The sequence below is a fragment of the Plodia interpunctella genome, chromosome 22, assembly GCF_027563975.2.
Source record: "Plodia interpunctella isolate USDA-ARS_2022_Savannah chromosome 22, ilPloInte3.2, whole genome shotgun sequence".
NCBI classification, from domain to species: domain Eukaryota; kingdom Metazoa; phylum Arthropoda; class Insecta; order Lepidoptera; family Pyralidae; genus Plodia; species Plodia interpunctella.
This window is the reverse complement of record NC_071315.1, coordinates 5,037,941-5,057,383: the sequence shown is the minus strand read 5'-3', so window position 1 is coordinate 5,057,383 and position 19,443 is coordinate 5,037,941. Positions and strand designations below refer to the sequence as shown.

At 35.6% G+C, this 19,443-nt stretch overlaps 3 protein-coding genes and 1 non-coding gene across 5 annotated transcripts in view; 2 read left to right on the top strand and 2 right to left on the bottom strand.

The window, feature by feature from the left end:
• B4 overlaps window positions 1-14,546 on the top strand; it is a 90,720-nt gene extending 76,174 nt beyond the window's left edge. For both annotated transcript variants that reach the window (XM_053761986.1, XM_064436689.1), the window contains 4 exons: window positions 3,408-3,545; window positions 3,749-3,885; window positions 10,211-10,430; window positions 10,657-14,546. In XM_053761986.1, the coding sequence (XP_053617961.1) occupies window positions 3,408-3,545; window positions 3,749-3,885; window positions 10,211-10,430; window positions 10,657-12,869 (2,708 nt within the window). In that variant the 3' untranslated portion in view covers window positions 12,870-14,546. The remainder of the gene's footprint in view (window positions 1-3,407; window positions 3,546-3,748; window positions 3,886-10,210; window positions 10,431-10,656) is intronic.
• On the top strand, window positions 4,734-9,147 carry LOC128679614 (uncharacterized). Its single transcript, XM_053761988.2, has one exon. It carries the CDS (start codon window positions 8,370-8,372, stop codon window positions 9,018-9,020), a length of 651 nt encoding a protein of 216 aa, XP_053617963.1. The 5' UTR covers window positions 4,734-8,369; the 3' UTR covers window positions 9,021-9,147.
• Window positions 9,255-9,346, bottom strand: LOC128680025 (U6atac minor spliceosomal RNA). Its single transcript, XR_008405805.1, has one exon. It is a non-coding gene; the product is annotated as a U6atac minor spliceosomal RNA (small nuclear RNA).
• Window positions 14,547-14,923: 377 nt separating the features above from the next.
• LOC128679615 (uncharacterized protein) lies at window positions 14,924-17,835 on the bottom strand. The gene is made up of 3 exons (XM_053761989.1): window positions 17,711-17,835; window positions 16,644-16,757; window positions 14,924-15,664 (listed from the first exon to the last, which is right to left on the bottom strand). Exons 2-3 carry the CDS (start codon window positions 16,728-16,730, stop codon window positions 15,557-15,559), a joined length of 195 nt encoding a protein of 64 aa, XP_053617964.1. The 5' UTR covers window positions 16,731-16,757; window positions 17,711-17,835; the 3' UTR covers window positions 14,924-15,556.
• Window positions 17,836-19,443: the final 1,608 nt, after the last annotated feature.

Below are 19,443 nucleotides of genomic sequence, written 5' to 3'. Positions count from 1 at the left end.
AGGGTGTAACCGTCGGCTGACCTTACATCGTTAATAAAGAAGAAACGACCTTAGTAACAAAGTGACGTTGTTATTATTTTTAACGATCACTTGACCATAATGGGTTTACGCCCGGTATTTGCCCAGTTTCATCCCAAAAAGTCCAATGTCGATGGATATGCGCTCGGGTTTTTCGGAAGAAACTGGGCGTAGACTTTGCCTTCAGTAGGGATCCGTACTCTAATCGTAAAATATTAAGGTTCAATTTCTGAATGACCACAATCTGATATTATAGGATATTATAATAGATATTTTACACCTGATTTGGCCTCCAGTTAGAGATCCGTACTCTAATCGTAACATGTTTTACAGGATACGGAGTCAAATATTTATCCCGAAATCAGAGCTTCTCAGGTACTTTTTAACAATAATAAGCAAGTACTTACCCCAACCTTTTAGGCACGTTGCCAAAATGCAATGGCCAGTTGTGGCCGGAAATTTTCAGTATTTTCTTAAATTTAGTTTATTTCTAAGTTCATTATACGTAATTGAAGTTTAGGTTAAGTTTTTAATAATGTTTGTTTTTGAAATAAAAAAGAATAGATCGTGGCAAGTAGATATTCCTCTCTGCTTTCATAAGAAACAGAACAGACATGTTAATATGTATTTGTGACAAAAAGGTTTAAAAATATACATAGATATATATACTTAGTTTAAAGTAAAGGGAAACCCGGCTGTTACATATTTTTAAGAAACCCTCAAAATGCGAGCTCGACTCGTGCTTAGCCGGTTTTGTTCGTTTTCTCCCGAGGGCGCAGGGCGTGGCACCAGTCGTCCTTGGGAAGGTCATGCCCGACGTTGGGAGTTCTTACCATGAAATCGTCCATAAAAGTGATCCCTTTGCAGTGCATAGAGTAATGTGCTCGCAGAGTTCACGAATTTTTTTCTTGTTTGCGTTTGTTAATATTGTTAATAACTGTTTTCATTGTCTAGGGCTATTCATCAAAAACTGAAATCTGCAGATAACCTGAATCTGTATGCAGTGAATTAGACCGTTTCATGGTGGTTTTAATGTCCGCCTAAAACTTCTAACATGAAACTATAAAGCAACTGAAATTAGAATATATTTTTTTATATATATTTACGTACATTTTGGCACACTATTTGCGGAACATGGACACAAAACGTAACACAAAATAAATTTAATTGTTAGATACACGATAATTGTCCAGCAAAGAGTTCGAACGGTAATATTTAAAAAAGTACTAAAATGATTTAAATTTTATATGTAGCCAACAAAAAAAAAACTGTCAAAAGATCTCATCATTTTACTATTGTATGTATAATGATAAAATTTTTTCATAACATAGAATTGTATAACTCTCGTTAAAAAAAATGTTTATTCGGAATCTTTTGCCCAGTTGCAGCAGACTAATAAAAAAAAATTGTCATTCGCTTGGATCTGTTTCCACATAATCTACATCAGTGAGAGTGCTCGTTCGGTTTTTGAACTTTTTGCCCGTCCCGAAAGGGTAACAACCGCATTATGTGTGCAGTGTGCATGTTCGTGCGCCCTGCAGGACTCTGCTGAAAAAATAGACTCCTTTTAGTTTATGCTGTCCTGGTAACTTGACATTTATAGTGCGGGGATAGAGACAAAAAAGACGGGACATCATCGTTTGACCAATAAATAGACCTTTTAAGTTTATAAGTACGCTAGCAAGTTGATATATGATAGTCGTAAGGGTGATCCACTTTTTGATCGATGTCCATTTTATATTATCCCATACTGTGTGGTTGTGTTGTTAGCTATATGTATACGTCTCAATCTATAGGATACGATAAAGGTACTTGACCCAGCAACCAACGTTGGAACAATTGTTGGTAATTTTCATCTCAAATGCGACGTCCACACCCGGCCATAAGTATGTTCGTTACTCTGCCAAAATAATTTGTTAGAACGTCGAAATGTGTTTGACAGCATTGTATTTAACACATTTAATTACGTACGCAATCAGAGTAAGTGAATCTATCATGATCTGGGGTCAGCGAAGAGCCCCTCTAAGTCAAACGCGTCATCATTTTCAGCCTACATCTGCCCAGTATTAGCTGTACCTTTTTTCGCGCCACTTCCTCATCTTATTCACAGTCCTCACCCATTGTTATTACATCAGCCGATCACACCGACATCGGTTTCTCACATTTAAATGGCAAAACTATATACTTTATGGCATCAAATCAAATTAATTTAAATATATTCTATTGCCAGTATTAAGGAAGTAATTTTACTATTGAATAATTTTGTTTTGAACGCTTTGTTACAAGCTTTATGAATTCATGTTCCAACAATTGTAATAATTTATGCGACTTTAGTTAACTATTGAGCTCACAGTTAAGGTTGGCTGTAAATTCAGTTGCTATTTACGGGATAAGTACCACAGTCTAAATAAATACCAAGTGTAATAATAAGTAAAATAATATTTAAATAAATAAAATAATATTTGCACGGCCCACGCAAATAAAGCCAGTGATATGTCATTTTCGGACAGTTCTTAAAATTTGTAGAAGAATATTTATAAATTTATTGAAATACTAGCGGCCCGCCCCGGCTTTGCTCTGCTAAAATAATAATAAATTATACACCTAAACCTTCCTCAGGAACCACACTATCTATTGATGAAAACCGTACGAAAATCCGTGCGTAGTTTTTGAGTTTATCGCGAACACACAGACAGACGCGACAGAGGAATTTGTTTTATAATATGTAAGGATTACTACTAGTTATGTGGCGTGTTGTTCCACTCTAGAATGGGACCACACCATATCCTCACGTAGAAGTTGTACGAAGCGAATAAAGGATACATAGGCAATAATAGAAGTCTCAATGAGGGTTGATATCAGAAAGGCGGTCGGTTGTAAAAATACAGTTGAATCTTCATAATTTTGAGGTTATTTTTACTCTAACCTCCAGAGATGAGAGAGAGAGAGAGTTAGATGACTGTTTCGCCTACACTGTGACATAACGGGTCCTCTTTAGCTGATAATAATATGTGCCGGACTGTTAACTTTTGTGTAATAAACCGTCCGGTAGATGTCGCTGGCACGTCTCCTATCAGTACAGTATCGGTATCTGATAACGACATTGGTCTACCCTCGTTTGACTAGATTCCTGGTACGCTGTTTCTAGTGTATGTCTCTTGGATCTTTTGCGGTCTTAGTAGCAGAAGTCTACTTAGCTTTTAGGGTTCTGTACCCAGATGATAAAACACGAAACCCTTAACTGTTGTGGTGACCACCTCCCATAAGGTGGGCCGTATGCCTGTTTGCTTGCTTATTAGTATAAAAAAAGTTTATGATTTTTCAAAAGTGTTTAAGCACCGTGCTGCTCTCTTTGCTATTATGAAACTATATCATTGGTATGGTTTCAGGTTGGTTCTCAGCGTGTGGGTGCAGGGGCGGAGCGCTAGCGTCCGCGCGGGGCTCCATCGCGGCGCTGCTGAGGGCGCGGGCCTTCGCCCTCGTGTCTCCTCGGGCCATTTCGGCTTACCGAGCGCGGCCGTCATCAGGTACCTATAAACAAATCACTAATTTTTTTCTTATTGTTATTTCATGATTTTGAGTGTAATAGTGTCATCGACAATTCCTTTTTTTTAAGAAAAAAAAAATTAAGTTTGTTTTTTGTTACAAGTCTTACGTAAAACTAGCTGCGATTTTTTTTAACAAAAATATAACATTTAAAAAAAAGATCTTATTTATTTGTATCTTTCAGACAGTGGACGCGTGGGGGCGCAGTACGAACGCGCGGCTGCGAGGCCCGGAACCCCACTGCGACTGGCCGGGGTCTTCGCCGACGGCAGCAAAGCCAAGGCTCCAAAATATGCGCAGCTCATCGATCCCCAGGGAAACGTGAGTATTGTATACATACACTACAACAGATTGAAAGACCTTCAACACGGTATTGATTAAAGGTATTGGCGAGTGGAAGAAAACGGGGACACCCCCTTTTTCTTCCATTCGCATTCCTTTGAAAATGTTTGACAGTTTGAAAACGTGGTCGCAAGTGTGCGAATGCAGGCTTCTTAAATTTTTTTCTCATAATTCCAACAATACTAATAAAACAATGGTTCAATTCATTATCTTATACAGCGCAATGATGATTTAATTGGCATTTAATTTAAATATACGTTAATGTGGATATACGCCGCCAGAGGGTGCCTTGATTTTATAGTCCAGTGAGGTAATGAATCGTCGTTTGGTCCAAGTCAAAGGCGATTGTCGGTAATGGGAAAATATATGCTAGATCATAGCTTAAATACTTACCTACTACTACTCAATTAAACACTATCGCCACTATAGGCCATGATCGTGGAGAATCTAAGTAGGTACATTGCTGGTTTTTCGAGTGTGGTTACAAAACTCACGTCATAAACCAAAGTATGTACTGAGATCTATCAAGACCGTGGCAAGTGAAAATTCCTAGTGTCATAGAAATCTAACAACTTGATAAAATTTATCTAGTTAATGTCATTGCTACAAAAGCCAGATGCAGTGGGAAAAAAGTCAAAATAATAGACAATAAAATAATACTGCACTGGTTAAAGAATGTAATAAGTGTTTATTCATCACATTTTGCCACTATTTAGTGCAACTTTTGTTAATGAGTTTCACTCACCAGTGGTAGTTAGGCTTGAAAAATATTCGCAAACCGCTTAACGCTTATGGCTTGTACTATCAGCCAGCCCATACAATACCTTACTAGAGTACTTTATTACATTATTAATACAGATTAATCAAGGCGCAGACAGGCAAAAAGAACTCGATTTAGAATCGACTGTGCCTCGCGATTCGATCAGCTCCGATTCGATTTAAAGGATGTAGCTATTATAAACCTATCCAATCAATTTGAAGCCAGTTCTTAGAGGTGCCCTTTCTTTTTGGACGATTTTCGCTGTTATATTAAGTACCATGAACAGATTAACGATCTCTTTGAAGTATTAGGAGAGTAGAGATTAATGAGAAGTAATTATTTACGCCGAGAAAATTCCGCTCCCGTATGGATTTCGGGAAATTCACTCTTATCGCTATGCTAGCCTATTACTTCCATTATGGAATCTACATGACATACTCTGTTAAGATTGCGAAGAAAATAAATGAGATTGATGTCATTATTCAGTTGGCAACACTGGATGTTTATCAACCAATCCGGCCATTCAGCCAAAAATCGGTCAAGGCCAAAAATTTTAGCATTTAAAAAAAAAATCCGTCTTCACTTTCTTCATAGGCTGTTTGACAGCGGCTACCTACGTATGTTTATGGTTCTATCTTATTCTTGCAAAAAAAATGCAAAACGATCGAGGTTCAATTGCGTTCCGACTGGAGTCATGAGCGCATTGAGTTATAATAGTCTTTAAAATATATTCACTGTGTCGACGACTAACATTTTACGTTCCTGTACATAAATATATCGTATAATTAAAACTCAGTTGTGGAATCCATCTCCGAGCTATTATCCAGAATCCATTAATATCCTTCAAAGCCTCAGAAAGGATGCAAAATAGAACAAAATTGTCCAAATGGTTTGTTCCCCTTGGCTCCAGAAAATTATATGCTTTTTAAACGACTTTAAAAAAGGAGGAGGCTCTGAATACTTTTTTAATATGTTACTCGATTACGCGAAGGCGGCTGGACTGGATATGAAAAATTATTTTTCCTTTATAAAGCTAAACAATCTTAACGTGTCCTTTTATTAGTCTCCTGCGTTTTCGTCCGTGTTTTGTGATGAGTTACGCCTTAACGTCTTATTTATCTCTGGGCCAAATTCATAAAAATCGGTTCAGTAGTAATCTCGAGACGAAACCATGACTCGATCGAGCGTCTCGTTGTCCAAGGCAAGGTTGAAGGCACTAGGCCGCGTGGAAGGTCGCCAATCAGATGGACTGACCAGGTGAAGTCGCTGGTGGGGGAACCTACACGAGTGCACCAGGGAGAGATGGCGGGAATCAAAAACCATGTTGACCACGACTCTGTCAAGAGTGATACGAATAAGATGATGATGATTCCACGAAACACAGAAAAGCGTGCAATAATTTTCCTATATAATTTCCTCTGTCATATTGATACCACACTGGTACAAACCAACAACAACTGAACAAACTGAAACAAACCAACTGAATCACATAATAATGTTTCGTACCACGGTTAAAATACCTTTCCCAAACTATTATGAGGGCATCTCTGCAAAAAGAAACAAGCAAAGATTTTACGTTCAAAAGAACATTAGAGTTTTACTCTATTTTCCTTCGAGGACTTGTAGTAACACAGCAAGGACTTTAAAAGACTTTACAAATTTACCAATATCCAAAAACAAATTAAAACAAACCTTAAATATATAACAGTAAAATTTAAAGAATATGCATAGTTTAATATGGAACGCGAAAACAAAACATACTAGTTTTTGCAGAAAAATAATCAAAATTAGATCTTGTCGTGACCGAATAGAGTTCAACTAAAATGCAGATGGATTTAATGCGAACCTGTGCTAAGTTATTTATACATGCGAACCAGACCAATAACGATCTTATTTTAAGCATATAAGGATGGATAGAGGTGCATTGAATAGAGTTTTCATTTTTGCTTTGCTCGGGCAGCGACCTTTCTGGAAGATGTATTCTCTGCTATGCCACAGTTCTTTCTTTGAATCCAAAGAACAGAGTCGTGACTTCTTCATTAAAAATAAAAACTTTACTGCTTTCATGTATTCCTAGTACCTTTACGGTGGTAATATAGCAAGGTCAATTTATCAATGTCCGTGGTATCAGAGTATCATCTGTTAGAAAAAAAAAACATATTTTTCTGCATTATGAAACTTTAAAAGTTAGTTCTTAAGTTACATAAAAGTAAGTACTTATTATGGTAAATTTAAATGAAAGTATGATATGTTTCTATTTTTAAGTATGACGTTTGTATTGTAAGGGGATTTGTATATTGGTACACTGAGGCACAGAATTATATAATACTTAGCAGTAACTGAGGATAATATATGGGGCTATATATATCTTAGGGATTAGGAGTATTGTAAAGAGTCAGCAGGAATTTATGGTGCTTATTATAATGTATATCGTTAACGTACGGACATTCAGTTATGGATAAAATAACATAGCCAAATATAGATAGCTAACTACTATGTGAACTACTATGTTTTATACTATAGATGTATAAATCATCTCAGAAGTTTCTGGTGTTGGACGTTAAACGATCATCGGTTACCAAATATTAAATAAAATAAAATTAAGGTTTAAAGGGAAAGTTCTCAAATTGTATAAAACAATTCAATGGCCCGCTTTCTACGTTGCAGTCACTTATAGAATTTCCTGTGTCAAATAAAGTAATTGGCGCATTAGGCATTTCTTATATTCGACGGGAGTTGAAGAAAGCGAAATTATGTTGTTATGTTGGTTGGTACTGTGTTAGTGTCACATTGGAATGGTGTTTAGTTCACGAAGCCACTCACAACATGCATTCAGCCATGATTGTGGCAGTACAGACAGACAAAATTACAAAAAAAAATGTTTTGGCTTGTATTAGTATATAGACCATAAAGACCCCCCCATAAGATCCTATGTACAGACATAGCTCATTTACAGTCTTAGTAGTGAATGTAAATAAAATAAAAATTAATGATATGAAATAAAAACAATAAACGCAGTCATTGATATTCTTCACTCGCCCCATCATAGACGCAATTGATTGCCTCCTATGCGGTGCTAGTATACTTATAATAATATACAGTAAGGTTTAAAATACGCTGATCGATTGGCAAATCGCAAAAAGACAATGGGCTGTCCACGACATCAAAAACTATGGGTCATGCTATAATTCAAATTCATAGCACGATTTTCCATATAAAAATTTATTTGCATTCTATTTATCGTCTCATTTTAAAACAAACTCTTTTACTCGGCAATAAGGTCTAATATAGCTAGCGCTAGTCTCTGCACGCAAATCATGATAAGATTCTGAAGAATCGCACTGCGCTGATTTTACAGTTAGGAAAATTTAAATCATTCGATTTTAGAACTTAATGTTTGGAATGATGGTCGCTGTGTAGATTGGAAGTTATTTTCAGGATGTTTTGTTGAGTGTTATACCTTTTTCCTTAATTTTTTTCTTCGGTACAGAATGCATTTTCTTTCCGTCATTCTTTTACATCCTATTTGCCTAATACAAGTAATAACTTAAAGTAAATTCTATTACAAAAAAAAAGTATCAAACCTATTTTGTAAATAAAGCACAAGAAATAATCTATGTCGTCTGTCAATTAATAAAAGTCATAATTTAACTTCAATTTGACTTCAATCTATTGAAACGTCTAGCGTATCACAGCTTCAATAATGGCGAATTTATTAAAATCAACTAACAATTCTTTGATCGAGGAAACAATTTTGATAAGTCAAACAAAGCCATTTTTGAAGCCCTACGACTGGCTTGAAGAAGCCGCGATTTACAACAAACGGTACGAGCAGGTCCCAGCGGCATGGTTCAGAGAAAATGCTGACGTCCTTGTTTTACTATTTACGGCTCGTGGTGTAGACAAAGATGGCATGATCCAGAAATTCTACACCATATACGAAACTATCAAAATCGGAAACCTGCCTATAGAAGTCATTTATGTACCTATGGATGACACAGAGGCTGATATGATAGAATGCTACCAAAACCAAGCAAATTGGTTTGCTCTTAAGTTTCATGATCCCCTAGTACACGTGCTGAAATTCATGTACGGAATTACATGTATTCCTCATATTTATGTACTCAAAATCGATGGTACAATAATTTCCACCCATGGGATTTTGGATTTGGTGAAATATGAGAAAAATGCTATCATGACCTGGTTGTCTACTTCTTCCACGATGAAGCAACATAGGAAGTTGGTAAATGAAACTGTATATGACACCAAGTGGAAGTACGTGGTGTACGATAGCAATGTAGACGAGAAAAAAGACTATCATAGGAAATTCAGTTCTGAGCCCGAAAGTCCCTGACGATTTTTATAAATTTAGTTTTCTTAGTAAAAAAATTGTACCTAGATGTATAACTATGATTATGTATAATTTATGCTAGCATAACCTAGCTATAACCCAAAATACAAAGTACAAATAAAATGAAAAATAATTTGGTGTTTTTGTCACATGTTATCTATCCTATTCAGCTAACAGCTACTTATAGTCCAATATCGTTTAATAGTCAATTCGACACGAAAGAGAAGCATAACATGAAAAAAAATGTGGTCAAGTTGAGTGCCTTAACCATTTAATGTGTTCCATCCTTGTCAAGGGGAGTGCTAACCGTCTCTCCTTTCAATAGACACGATATTTCGAATTTTTGCGCTTCTTTATATAATCAAGCATTGTAAAAATTTTCATGTCGTGATTTAGATTAAACTTTATTTAGATTAAATCTATTATAGTGTCGCTTATATGCAGTACTTTCAATAAAAGTGTATATATTTTAAAAACTGATTTTAATTATAAACTTATTTTAAATTGTATGGTTTGATTGATAAATACTGATCTTTAGAAATTTAGTTGACGATATGATATCAGCGCCATCTCGTATCCTTTATTAACAACGATTAACCACAGATGCAGCGACCAATACGCATATTCGTAGCCAGGGACAGGGTTAATTATTTTAGCAAAATATGAAATTTCCAAATCAAAAACTGAGTAAATGCTGATAATTTTTTTTTATACGTTAAAAAAAATATCTTTACTAAAAAAAATTAAAAGCAACACCGCCCTCGTAAAAATCTGATGCAATTACTATACCTGCCTAGCTCTAGACCAGACATTGCACCATTGACAAAAAACTAGATTTTATTCGGCAACCGAACAGCAGAACAGGTTTGAACCTCGGGCTACTTCTCAGCAATGATTGATCGCAGACACTTTAATTATCTATAATAGTAATGATTTCGTAGAATTAGAAAAATACAGCTCTGTATAATTACCTCAGATTTATTCAAAATTAGAAACTTGTTGAATTTCGTAATAATGATGGTAATTCCATGAATATACTAACGTTTACCATTATACCATTATTTCATTACTACCAGCGCCATCTGTTATCGAATAGCATCGTAATATCGAAATTTACTGAATATTTCAACTGTATAAAACATTTAATATTATTTTAAAATGGCATAATTTACCAGGCGCTCATATTTTTCCAGGAGCTCTTCGTGCCAATTAACACGAAAGGCGAGTTGTATGAGGTGTGTCCCGAGGAGCTCTCCCCTACGGACTGGGAGCCGGCGGGGGAGGCACCCCCGCCCCCCGAGGCAGGTGCGCGAGCGCATAGATTGCCACATCTCCTAAGTTTATGGCGACTTCCCACCAGAGTGCGTTTGCTGGCCGGTACGGTGCCGATCGAGATGGCGCATGATGTTGGAGGTAAGGTTGAAAACAATCAAATAAAATAATAGTTTTTTTCTTTTAAAAACTTTTTTTAACCTTCAACCTTGACAGCTGATAGACGACAATAGCATCCATAAAGAGGGTTGACGTAAGTTCTTTTATTATGCGGTCCCAGAGCTTCACGGAACTTCGCAGCAAAGAATGTAATAAATTTCTTAGTCACTCACCTCCTTACTAACAAAATATTTTTTCCAAATTTCAGATGATCTTCTGCTGCGGGCGGCGGTGACAGAGCCAGTATTAGTGATGTGCACCCTACCGGAGTACGGGTCAATGCCCTCCAGCCCCAGCAAGCAGGTGGACCCCCGCTATCACGCCAAGGAGACCCTGCAACTCCTTCCTCTCAACAGCAACGTGAGAATCCGCCGGACGCAACTAGGCTTCGAGAGTGAAAAGAGGATGTTCCTATCAGCCCGCCTGCAGAAAGCGCTAACTTTCTGTCAACTCAACGTTGACAACTGGATCAGGCAGATCTCCTACGCCAGCACCGCCGTCGTCGGCAAAGCTAAAACCGCAGAGGACCTCATCAGGGAAGACCACGAACCAGTCAAGTTTGAAAAAGAACGCAAATTCACCTTGCAAGGACTTAAGATTGACACTTCAAGACTTTTCGGGAAAAGCGAGAAGGTTCTCAAAGATATACCCGACGAGACTGAAGGCTCTATCATATTTTTAAGCAAAAACGAACTCGAACATATGAATTACGACGTGTATAGCGATGATGAAGGAAAAGACGAGAAGGTTGAAGAGAAAATTGAGCAGGAACAGTTCTCGAACGATAAAATGCAAGTGTTCAGAGAAGATTCAGGGCAGAAGAAGAGCAAATGGTTTAAAAATATTAAACTGTTAAAGAGCACCGAGAAATTGACTGATGAAAAGTTAACTGCTATAGAAAACAGTGAGAAGGTTAGTGTTAAGGACCCATTTGATCCTTTAGGAGAGAAACATAGTTCAATTGAGCGGTACCAAGACATGGCAAAGCTTATTGAAGATAGATTCGGAGCTACGAGGAAAAATGACGGTACAACAGAAAAGAGCTATTCATACAAAAGTCTCACGACGTCTTCGTCCGACATGGGGACTAGTCAATGTAGCTCTAACCATAAAAAGCCTATCTTGACGAAATCTGTGTCAGTTCAAACTGGCATGCCAGACAACTCCTTCAATACAGATGAGAACAGCGGCATCGCCATGAAACACGGCCGTAAGAATCTAAGCGTTGACCAAATAAACTATTGTGGTTCTATGGAAAGTGACGCCAGTTCTAGCAGAAAGCTAAAGTCTTTGGACGAAAACATGCTCAAAAAGTCATCAGCTACCAAGTCATCAACCAATCTTGAAAGAAGACAAAGGATACAACCAGACTTAATCCCAGAAAAAGCTATGGCTAAGTCAGAGTCCTACAATCAAATACAAAGTTGTGAAGAAATTAATATGTTCGGTGTTGGGTCTTTGTATAACGACAGCGATTTTGAAATAAACTACAAACAACATTCGTTTATCACTGAAAAGCTGTGTTCAGAATTCCATGTTAAGACAAAACGTGTGCTCAGTAAATCTACATCAAATTTGTTACATCCCAAGAAACTAAGTGATAAAAAAGAAGGTAGCAACAGCAACAGTATGCCAACGAAGAGTGAACGCTCAGCTGATAGCGACAAGCTTGTTAATTTCAGAAAGAAAATTGACAAGCCAAGGGCGCCAACACCTAAATCTGAAATAGAGGACGAAATAACAACTGTTGATATATCCGAGGAAGAACCACAGATCCAGGTGAAGATACGACGATCAATATCCTCAATACAGAAACGCAAGCTTCCAGTTATTGAAGATTTACCATACGGCCAAGTTGCTGATGCTGTTGAAATTAAAGAAGAAAAGGCAGATTCAGATGCAAGTTCAGACAATATTTACGCAGAAATATGTACTCCTAATGGGAATAAAGTGAATGATGAAGAAAACTATGATAATAATATAGATGTATTAGCTACCGATCCAGTGATTTGTAATGTTAAGAAAGAAGTTATTATAAGAAACGATGAAAGAGCGAGGCAGATGATTGAGAATCAAGAGAACCCTTTTAGACATATTGAAGTGGTTGTTATAGAAAAGACAACAGACTTCGATTTGGACAATTCGAGTGTGACTTCCAGTGAAATAGATGACACAGGGAGTAGAAACGATGTGTCGATAGCGATAGATTCGTGGGAGCGAGACAAAGTTCCTTCAGATCCTAAAATCCATGCGATACGGCTGGAGATCACTAGTAACATGGATGATTATCCTGAAACTGAAAGTCAAAGTGTAGATAGGGCAGAAGTCCATTTAAGTAAAGATAATTGTTTAAGTTTTAGCAACAGTATCCATTTGAATGGTACATATCCCAACGAGGCCATTTATGATACGTTAAAATAGTTTCTATAAGATTTAATTTGAAAGCCAGCAACTTGGATGATATGTGGTTGTTGTGTAATTTTGAAATAAATGTTCGGGGATGATTCGAACATTATATCCTTTCGCATTCGCCTAGTTTGAAAACAAGTTTCAAGGGCGAGTTGTTTTTGTATAAGAAACAGTCAATTTGATCTTATTTTCCTGCATGGTTATTACTATATAATCTATTTGTCATTGGTTTGATTTATAATCCACACTTCAGGAAAATTATGATTCAGGCACCTAAAAATCGAACTTTTTCCGGGATACTAGGCTCTCATGATTCTTCGGGGGTCATCAAATACGTTAATTCGCCAAAATGGCGTGGAAAATGTGGATTTCTGAAGTATTAGCTTTATCTTCACTGATAAAAGTTTGTAAACAATCTAATTACTTATTTGTTCACGTTTTAAAATTTCACTCGTATCTATCAATTGTATAACTTGTTCAAAACAAGGTTACTGTTTATCGATGGTACATTATAATCACTACACTGTAATATTAACCGTTTATTTTTGTATAGTAATGACGCAGTGTACTTTTGTGAAGCACAATTTAATTTTGCAAATCACAATTTTAGCACCTATTATTTATCACAAGTTATAAAATGGCATCAAGATTATAGATTTATCCCTAGTCGTATATCGTCTAAGTACGGAAGAAAAAATTGTTGGTTGTCAAAACGTGATCTAAAGGTGCGTTTACAGTGGCTAGCCATTAGCTGTGGATTGGTTGGACTGAGCCGAGTGGGAGTAGAATGAGCATTCGCTCGCTTTGAGAGTAAATCAGCCTTAAGAAGAAAGCGATTCAGGCCTGTGTAGGTGAGAGCATCCGAGCGTTTTCCCGGCTCCTTTTCACGCCATAGAGCGTCGGAGTCCAGGGTCCGCTATCTTACTTTATCTCCGCACACGCACAATCTTTGGCATCCTTCGTTTTCAGACCGTCTGTTGACACACATCCTCGAAGACGACACTCCTCAAATTTGCAAGTCACCGATATGAAAGCTGCTGCGAATGCATGATGTGTTCGCTTATAATATAACAGGTAGTATCTTGCCACACGATCACCGACATCAGAAATCATTAATTTGATTTGATAATCTTGGTGACAATATATAATTAGATTCATCACAATTAATTAATCACATTTTCGAGTCTTCTTTGATATATATATGACGTTGCGCGGGGCGTCGAGCGGGGCGTGGATATCTTTCCACACTTCCTCCTGTTCCCTCACATGAGTGGCTTTTTAGACTTCATTTGTTTTATCTTTAAATTTGCCAAACAGTAAGCATATTGCTCACTATTTGTAAACAAAAGTTAGAGACGAATTAGCGCTGCGTAACGTTGAATATATCTGTTATAAAGGCTTTATACAGCAAATTGGTGCTATTATGGTGCTTGAAATACCAATACCGTTAGTCCAGAAAATAAATTTAACTGTTAATAAACCATTTTCGTCACAACTTTTATGTAAAAATACTGTAAATTTAGTTTTTGAACTAGCGGTAAGGTTAATTAGTTATAAGTATCACATGACAATTTGTAATATAAATGTACCATATAGTGTTTAATGTTGTATTATACCTAACAAATAATGTTGCATTAAGTCTGATATGTAATTAATACCATGTGACATAAGAATACACGAATTATCGAATATCGCTTTTCAATTTGACCCCAAAAGATAGTTTCTATCAACATGTAAACACACGTAAAATGCGCAACTTACTTTTATATTCTTTGTATTCGTACAAAGGCGTACTCGGTGGCGTAGTGGTAAAGAGCTTGCCTCTGAACCATGAGGTCCCGGGTTCGATCCCCGGTTGGGTCATGATGGGAAATGATCTTTTTCTGATTGGCCAGGGTCTTGGATGTTTATCTATATATGAATATGTTATAAAATATAGTATTGTTGAGTTAGTATCCCATAACACAAGTCTCGAACCTACTTTGGGGCTAGCTGAATCTGTGTGATTTGTCCTAATACATTTATATTTTTATGTTCTTTCATAACAGTGAAGGTATAAAAAACACTTATTCGTATGACAAATATACTGTATTTAATCAAATAAATTACATTTAAAATTAAAAATAGTACCGACAATTAATTTCTTCACAGTGGCGGGGATATAAAATAATTTCATTAATATAAAATTGAATTAATATTAAAACCACTTTCTGTCCAGAAAACAGTTTTTGTGCGTAATTCAACACTTGGTCTCAAAAACATTAAGGAATGAATGAAAAAATTTAACATTTCATCTAAATGCCTTGATTTTCGCCTTAATATTAATTTCAATTTACAATATACAAGAATAGATACAATAGGTTTTTTTTGAGATTATTTAAAACCTGCGCTTATAAGGACTAAACACATGATGCAACTTCGGAAGCTACACATAGAAAGAAGTGCGCAGTTAGCTTTGCGCATATACTATATCGTATAGTGTAGGTACACAAAACGTTATATTTTGTAAATCGTTGCTTGAGAAGTTACTATGAATAAAAACTAAATTGTCAGCAGTCCATAGAATTTAAAAAAAAAACATTGTCTTTATAGTCATGGAATGCAGGTACCAGGTGTTCATAAATACCGAAGAGTAACTGCTCAAGCCGCGAAGTATTGCACTGTATTGTTACTAATCATCAGTCGGAATCACAGGGAGTCTAGGCCAGCCGAATGGATTGGATGATTTGGAAGACAGCGGAGCCACAGACAACAAAGATGAAGAGAGCCAAAAGCCAAGGTGCTACTGGGTATTGATCCTCTTTTTCCTGGAAAAAATAAATTACCGTCATGAATTCAAATAAATAAATATTTAGAACTTAATCACGCACCATTGAGTTAGCTTCAAAAGAAACTTTTGAGACTTATTCAACAATACTGTATTTTAAATCATAAATCATAAATATATGTAAATACAGATAAACATCGAAGATATTTCCGTAGACTCAAGTCAATCAGAAAAAGATTAGCAAATCTTTGATCTTGACCTATCTCTCTCATCTCGTGCGCCTCAACGGCTGAGGAAGAAACCGAGAGGAAGCCGTTAAACAAACTGTATACATGTATTGATATGATCACATAATAATTTTATACTTGTCTGTTATTTAAACCATAAAATACAATACTAAAAGTTATTGCACCGAAAATGAAAAGTATAGAAAATAAATTTCAACATAAATGTTAAGGAATTTGTAATATCTGTAGATACCTACAGATATTTGTGTTGTTACATACACTTATTAATTTGTGTTGTTACATACGTAACAACACAAATTACATACGTAACAACACAAATTAATGAGTTTACGATAAACTTGGGAAACATGTCCAATTAGATTATATGGTATGGTGAGTTGATTACATTTAAATTCAACAATAACTTACATTCCAGAGAAATTCATATTAGAATGAATCTATATTATAATAATTATAATATATATTCTTCTTTCTAAATAAAAATGGAGCAACAAATTGAGCTGATTCTTGGTGTGGAGATAGTTGCACTCTCCATCTTGTTTGTGATCACCAATAAGATCATTTATTTATTTAGTTGCATTTTAATTTAGTGTTATGTCTATCTAGTTTATAAATTGAGGGTACCTCAATGATGCGAATGCGAAATGAGAGTAATAGATTCAGTGCATGCTGTTCCTCGCACCCTATGCTGCAGCCTAATTAGCTTAAGCGTTCAAGCCTTGGTAGTCGTAAGTCATAAAGCTGAGTTTAGGATTTAAACAAATCACTCACCTTTGTGGTCTTTGGAACATTCCCCCTCATCGTGATGTTTTTGCTGGCGATCTCGTTGGCAATGCGCATCCTCTGTTTTGGTGCCATTTTGGTTTGTTTGTTAGTATATTTGTCCTGAAATTGATAAACATTGATTGAACAAAAACATATGTTTAAAATTAGAATACATTATTAGTTGGATATATGCAAAAAGTATGAACTTGAACAGATTTTTTAAGTACCTACTTATATGGATTTTGGGAATTAGTACCTACTTAATAGATAATAATCTTATAATTGAATCAAATAAATGTTTGAGATTCTACAAAAGTAAATAGAAATATTTAAAAAACAAAGCTTGCATATGAGATTTTTCTTTTTAAGATTGGACTAATAAATATAGGTAACATAAAAAACTTACAAAAACTATTGGCAATTAGGTCAACACTGGTTGTTTAGAGAAATTAAACTAATAAATAAACTAAGAATATTTACTTCTAGGGCAGATGGAAACCAACAGAGAAATGAAGATTTAATGATAAAACAATCGCAACTAATTTTACACGATTGAGAGAGATTAGTTAATAGTCCAAATTACCTAATGATACCTAATTACAACACAAAGAATCTATTTGTACCTAAGAAAAAACTTTCACAAATTTAAATTATCAGATTAATTTCGAAACTACGCCGTTTTAAATTTATTTCTTAATATTTATTATGTATATTTACATAAACCTACTATGAATTGGCTTGCTACAGTATTATGACACAAAACACACGTTTCAAGAGCGAAAACTGGCTATTTCAATGGAAAGATGTTTACACAGATGGCAGGTATCAAATAAGATTTTTCCAGAAAGAACGCAATTTTTCACATAATATAAGCAGCTCTAACTGAAATTATACTGATAAGGATCTACAAAACATGCTTTTAATATGAATTTTCCGCTAAATCAATCAGAACAAGGCAATTTTTTATAGCATGTATATAATACGTTTATCACATCAGTGAAAAAGTTTTCACAACATTGCTATGCATGAAATTACTTCTACTAAAATGTTAATTGATTTTATTAAATACTTACAGTTAAATCCTTAGAAATAAGGCTGAAAAGCCTAAAACGTTCAAGTTAGCTTGACACGTATGTAAAAAGTGAAATAACACGACAGCGAAACACGACATGAACGTCACACGTCACTTGACGTTCAACAAAACTTATTAGTGATTAGTAGAGAAACATATCGATCTAAGAAACTATCGATTTATGTTTTACTACTTAATTGCCTGAAAACACTTTAGTAATTTGACTTTAGTAAGTTTTTTATTTTAAAATATATTGTAGAATAAAATGATGGAATTTAGAAATAACTTTCAGAACGATGTAAAAAAATTGGTTCGCTCCGAAATGGCTACAGTGATTGAGGAAGTTAAAAATGACTATGGTACTTCAATAGAATTTATCTCTGGGGAGCAGGCATCCCTCAAGGCTCAATTGGAGGAAAAATGCAATACTATTAAGTCTCTGGAATCGAAAAGTATTTCATTGCGAAAGGATATTAATAATTTGAATAATCGTTTAGCAAACGCAGAAAAACTGTCTAGAAGCTGCAATGTGGAAATACAGGCTGTCCCTGAAAGTCGTAGTGAGAATTTGATTGCCATCTTTAAAAAACTCTGTTCTGAGATCAAAGTCCCGATTGACGACTTGCATATTCAGGCCTGCAGACGTGTTGCTAAAATGGACAACTCATCGAAACGCCCACGTAATATTTTGGTGACTTTATGTAATCCTCGTTTGCGTGACACAATTCTATCATCGACTGCGCGCTTTAACAAAGCACATCCAGAAGCTCCTCTCAACTCTTCTCATCTTGGGTTTCTTGGTGAAACCAGCAGGATCTATGTGGCTGAACATCTATCCCCGGAATGCAAGATATTACACAAGAAGACTAGAGAGACAGCTAAAATTAAAGAGTATAAGTATGTATGGGTAAAATATGGTCGTATTTATGTCCGCAAGAATGACCAGTCTGGGGCTATTTTAGTAAAAAATGAGGATTTTTTGTCTAAATTGTAACTTGTATTTAATATTAATTTATTACAATTATGTTTTAATATTTGGTTATATTTCTAGTTTCAATTATGAATGTTTATTATCAGAATGTTGACAGAATTAGATCAAAAGTTAATAATCTTTATTTGAATATTTTGAATTGTAATTACGATCTCATATGTTTGACTGAGACAAATTTGAATGACAGTGTGTTTGATGCCGAACTTTTCGACGCCCGTTACAACGTCATACGTAGAGATCGTTGTCTTACAACCTCACAGAAAAAAGAAGGAGGTGGATTAGCCATAGCAATAAAAAAGAATATAAAGTTTGTCCGTCAAACAGCCTGGGAAAGCAATGTGGAGGATTTGTGGTTGAGTATTCAAGATGATGTTAATAAAAAAGTTATTAATATTTGTTTATGTTACTTGCCACCGGACATTCCAGTAATCAAACGACAGGAATTTTACGACAGTTTATATAATATAATTTTGCATGCTGATGATAATCATGACTTTATCTGTATTGGTGATTTTAATATGCCGGAGATTGCGTGGTCTAAAAACAGTTCATCCAATGTAATGATACCAAATAAGCCTAAAGATTTGAAGTCTAGTTTGCTTATTGACACTATGACTCTTTGCAATCTGAAACAATTCAATCATATTCCCAACAAAAACAATCGTTTACTTGATCTTGTACTCTCTAGTCACTCAGATCTTCATGTCGAACCTGTTGATCCATTAATTCGATTAGATAAGCAT

What these genes read in the sequence shown, in the direction of transcription:
- LOC128679614 (XM_053761988.2), top strand. Translation starts at nt 8,370, where the DNA reads ATGGCGAATTTATTAAAATCAACTAACAATTCTTTGATCGAGGAAACA.
- LOC128679615 (XM_053761989.1), bottom strand. Translation starts at nt 16,730, where the DNA reads ATGGCACCAAAACAGAGGATGCGCATTGCCAACGAGATCGCCAGCAAA. An exon ending in ATGTTCCAAAGACCACAAAG is followed by an intron (nt 15,665 to 16,643) that starts GTGAGTGATTTG and finishes TATTTTTTCCAG; the next exon opens with GAAAAAGAGGATCAATACCC.